The sequence below is a fragment of the Notothenia coriiceps genome, unplaced genomic scaffold, assembly GCF_000735185.1.
Source record: "Notothenia coriiceps isolate Sejong01 unplaced genomic scaffold, NC01 NC01_scaffold00020741, whole genome shotgun sequence".
NCBI classification, from domain to species: domain Eukaryota; kingdom Metazoa; phylum Chordata; class Actinopteri; order Perciformes; family Nototheniidae; genus Notothenia; species Notothenia coriiceps.
The window spans coordinates 141,186-146,390 of record NW_011353442.1 but is presented as its reverse complement, the minus strand read 5'-3'; the positions used below and the strand labels follow the sequence as shown (position 1 = coordinate 146,390).

The 5,205-nt window shown below is 42.1% G+C and overlaps 1 protein-coding gene across 1 annotated transcript; it reads left to right on the top strand.

Moving 5' to 3' along the window:
- The first annotated feature begins 1,156 nt into the window (after positions 1–1,156).
- On the top strand, positions 1,157–5,098 carry LOC104952901 (U8 snoRNA-decapping enzyme). Its single transcript, XM_010779808.1, has 5 exons — positions 1,157–1,251; positions 1,393–1,524; positions 3,333–3,373; positions 4,420–4,660; positions 4,739–5,098. Exons 2-5 carry the CDS (start codon positions 1,393–1,395, stop codon positions 4,982–4,984), a joined length of 660 nt encoding a protein of 219 aa, XP_010778110.1. The 5' UTR covers positions 1,157–1,251; the 3' UTR covers positions 4,985–5,098.
- The last annotated feature ends 107 nt before the right edge of the window (positions 5,099–5,205 follow it).

Sequence of the window (5,205 nt, the reverse complement as noted above, 5' to 3'; positions counted from 1 at the left end):
TTTTATCCTGCTGTTAATGCTCTGTTCTCTTCTACTACTCCCCCAAGTGCTTCCTGTTCCTACTTCCCTTTGTATCTGATATAAATGTCTTCCTTTGGTGTTACTTTCCCATAGTTTTTGCCATTGTTGCTTGATAACCACTTTTGTAAAAGATTTGACTTCTGCTCTACTGATGGGTACCATAATATCAATCTGGTTTGCTTTCAAACCACATTTTGCCAGTTGATCCACTACTTCATTCTCTCTAATACCCACATGCGCTGGAACCCACACAAATTGAACAACAATTCCCAGATGAACTAACCTAAACATGCTTTGTAAAATGTCATGTAAAATATCCTGACGACATTTTGAAGAGAAGTTGTTTATACTCTCCAGAGCTGCACTGGAGCTCAGCGCTCATTACGTTACCAAAAGGTTTATAATCTAGTACTGCCACTGGGCTCAAAAATGCTGATTGAAGAATGAGACAGCACTTTGTTGTTGAAGTATGTGGGTAAGAAGCATTTATTTGACAGCTAACATGTGTGGCTCATAAGATGTTCAACATATCAGACCGTTTTTTTCTGAACTGCACTGCAGACATCATAAAAACATATAAGAGTTAACAAAATGTTAAAAAAGTTTCACCAAAATCACAGAAAGAGCATCCATCTCTAGACTTGTTTATAATGAAATATCTTGAAGAGATGGAATATCCACTTGCTACTGTATTTCATATTTATTACAATTACTTGATATTTGATCATATCCGTTGGATAAATATCACGACATTAGAAATTCAACAGTACATATTTTGAGTGCTAAAAAATTGAGAAAAAAGGAAATCTGTAGAAAGTATAAAATATATTTTTGGATTACCTGATTGCTTTACAAAAAAGCATTATTGTGATTGCCATTCTGTGAAAATATAGAATTGTTTCGAAGTCTATGAGACGAAGAATAAGATACACACTGACTAAAAATAACATTTTAAACTTACAGTTAATACAATATTCAACATTAGAATAAGAAATACATATGGAAATATTGGACTCTGCCAGCTGGACTCTGCTAATGAAAGGTCAGTTCGGGACGGACCCCCCTCCCCCCTCCACACCAGCAGAGGGAGCCAAAGCTGTTTTAATAAAAGTCACAAAGATCTTCCTGATAGCTTCCTGGTTCTGCTGCATAGCATTGATAGCATTCCATAAGGCATAAGCTTTTCAGCATATAAACCTACAGCCCTTTAAGCTAACCAGTTTCAGTCAGGTTAGCAAACGATGGAGGGGGGAGGGGGTACTTGGATGATGTCACATTGGCAGCACATTACAGGGGGCAGCCATGCATAATGATCATTGAGCAGTGAACTGTGACTGTAATTCTGCTCTGTGTTTCTGTGTGAACTTGCAGATGGCGAGTGGACAGCTGTCCAGGGCTGGGGCGTTGTCGTGCTCAGGCTGCAGGCATGCGTGTCACGTGATGCTCTACTGTGACACGAAAACTCAGCTGTTTGGGAGAATTCCAATCAGACATATCATACTGGTGAGGAAAAGCCGCGTGTGTGTGTGTGTGTTTAAAGGGATAGCTTGAAGTGTTGGATCTAGGCTTATATGACACACTTATCCATAGTCAGTGTTCTCTATGTTCTCTTTTTTCCATTTACAAAAAGAGCCATTTTGATTTTCAGGAACACTGGAGTCGCTGGTCTCACCCTGCCTAAATCGGTTCATGTGTCTGTGTTATTGTGTGACTTTGGTGATTTTTATATTAACTTAAAACACTGTTTCCAAAGCTGGAGATCCCAATCCCCACAAGGGGCTTCACGGTGGGGTCGCAAGGGGTGTGAGAAAACGTATACAAAATGAATACAGTTTGCCTTTTTCTCAGTCATTAATTAATATCTGTAAAGAAACCAACATTTTTATATATAACGTTTTTAAAAAACAAACAGAATATTTACTGTAACGTTCAGAAATTGCATGTTTTTCCACGACTAATCAGGGAGGTGTCCGGGGCTCTCATAGAGAACATGACGTAGCCTATACATGTGCCTTCATCAGGTCATATAGTATATCCTATAATGCTGGTGGGTTTGTCTCTTTACTGTATATTTTAGAAAGGCTCACTGTACTTAAAAAGTATGAAAGGCACCCCAGCACGTGCACTCCGCTCTGCATCAGCCAAACAGCTCGCTGCACCCGCACTGCGAGGGGGACCCAAGTTCCCATCAGCAAAAACTTGTGGGTTTGCTATCCTGGCTCCAAAATGGTGGAATGAGCTCCCCATTGAAATCAGGACAGCAGAAAGCTTACACATCTTCCGGCGCAGACTGAAAACTCATCTCTTTAGACTCCACTTCGAGCGATTGAATCACTAACAAAGCACTTATATACTAATAAAGGTCTGGCTTATCTAAAGCCAGTTGAGTAGCACTTGAAATGTTTGGCTCTATGAAACCTGATGTACTTATATGATTCTGTTTTCTTCAAGGTTGTATCTTCCTAGTCGAATGCACTTATTGTAAGTCGCTTTGGATAAAAGCGTCAGCTAAATGCAATGTAATGGATATGGCTAAAGCCTGACTCCTACTGGCGGCTGGTTAAATGACTCCTCGTCCCTGAGTACACTCATGCATCTTTCAGCAGGCAAGGAGAGAGGGAATCAATGGAGCTGCCTGGGAGGACACAGGGGAATCATACAACAAATATGCGTACCTAGATGCGTCATGAGGTGCCGGTACGCAGTAAGAAGTAACAGTACACAGATGGGTAAAAATCAGTAGTCCCGGTACTGCGTACCGGTGAGTACCGGCCAAATTCAAGCATTGGGTATAGACTTAGAAGCCTTACTTCTGGTAAACAGACTTGTCTTGCTTTAGAAAGTACGCAGCTAAGACAACCAAAAGGGCACAAAAAAGGTTAATTGTTAGGGAAAAGAAAAAAACATGAAATATCCATAAAATATGTCACTTTGTCAGGGGTGGTCAGTTTATACAAGAATTGACATGGGGTAAAAACCAAATATCCAGAAAAGATTAATGTAGCATTAGAATAGCAACTCCTTTGTTCTGCAACATTAAATAGCAGTTTGTGTTAATAGAGTCTGGTGCAAGGTGGACCAATAAAATAAATAGTATTCATATAACATACATAATCCGATAATGACATTTTTTAGGTGGCTGAGAAATGTTTTATTGCTGCCCCCCTTTACAGCAGTACACCGCTTAGCTCCCTGCTTGTACTCCTGCGTGTTTCTCCAAACCAGGGTGTTTTTGACAAAGCACCTCTGCCTCTCTTTGTGTATGCATCAGTGTGTGAGTGTATAACAGCCTCTGTCACTTCCCACTGCAGATGCAGATGCGCTTTGACGGTCTGCTGGGTTTCCCTGGGGGGTGAGTCTTTCCTGGTGCTGCTTTTGTTTCATCCTTTTATGTGCACACACAGGTATGTTTAGCTTAGCTTTGTAGATCTCTTGTTTGCTTCACAGATCAAAAGATGTAAACTTGAACAAACATGCACTCACTGTGTCTGGAATACTCCAATGAACAAAAGATGAGAAAATATGCATGACACTGTCTTCTGCAAGGTGCTTGATCTTGCCATATAAAGAACAAAAACAACTGCAACTGCCAGACAGGTTCTGCTTAATTCATCTTTATATGAATCACTTGTGCTTTTGTGTCTGTGAATTCACAGTAGTCACTGCCAACATTTCTCAGGCACGATTCGCCAACACAGTGAAATTATGTAACAAGACGTGAAGAAATGTCTGAGAAATTATGAAGAAATATGCAAAATCAATGAAGAAGGGTCAGAAACAGCACCGTCCCATTCTTACACAATACATACACAGTGTCTTACTTTTTAATTCTATTATTATACTGTGTTTGCACCAAGTATAACAAATCTACATTGTTAGTTGTTTACCTCAAACAGTGTCAGCTGTGGGGGTTTAGTGGTAATAAGCATGAATATTAGCATGCAGAACTAGAATGGTGTTTAACATGAATACGTTTTTTGCTTGAACGTGGTAGCGTCTTGATAGTAACCGTTGACCAATCACAACAGAACCAGCCAGATAACCAATCAGGGCAGACTGGGCTCTGGTTTCAGACAGAGGGTGAAAAAAGGTGCTGCAGAACAGGCAGTATGAGGAAAGTAAAGAGCTTTTTAAGCATTAAAGCATGGAGACATGTCACAGTAGAGCCACAACATACTGATATGAACCTGAATATGAACATGTTAGGGCCCCTTTAATTAGACTTCCTTGTAACTTAAAGAAGCACTTGTGTTTGGGGTTTTAAAATTAAATTATCTTTTCAATCAGCTTGATTTATTTACTCCTGCACCGAGGAGTCTCTGGAGAGCAATACAGATGACATTGTTTATTGACTTTCTAATCTCATCCTGACCCTTGACCCCATGTCCCACACCTCAGGTATGTTAACCCTTCAGAGGAGACCCTGGAGGCGGGGCTTAGCAGGGAGTTGTTGGAAGAGCTGGGCGTTGCTCTTCCTATATCGGCAGAAGATCATGTGGACTGCTGCCATGCCCCTGCTTCCTCCTCCTCCTCCACCTCCCGTCTTATAACCCACTTCTATGTGAAGAAGATGGAGGAGGAGCAGATAAAGGAGGTGGAGAAAGAGGCTGCATCCACTGCAACAGATCATGGACAGGAGGTATGTGTCCTTTTCCTTCCAGTGGGACTAAGCCATTTACCTCATGATCTGTTCCTCACCAACGCTGTCTCTGTCCAGGTTCTGGGAATGGTCAGGGTCCCTCTCTACAACACGAAAAACGGGGGGGGCCTCGCGCCTTTCTTGTCACACTCATTCATCGGCAACGCTCGCTCGCAGCTGGTGGACTCTCTGCTGCGCCTCGACATGTTCGCCCCTGAGGAGCTGCACAAAGCCCTCGCGCATTCTCTAAAGATACACACACACACCGCTGAGGACCTGCAGGCGGCCCTAACGCGAACAGAGGCGAAGAGGAATTGGTTCTGAAACACGCCTGTACCAGCACTTCCTCTCCAGAACACACAGAGATACAATGTGGCCTTCAGCGACACAATTCTTGACTCACACCAATCCTAATCACACACACACACACACACACACACACACACACACACACACACACACACACATAGTGTCATGCTGATTCTGAGCCGGTGACTCATAATTGCCTCTTGCATCAAACAGTTTGGAGAAAACGTTATCATCTG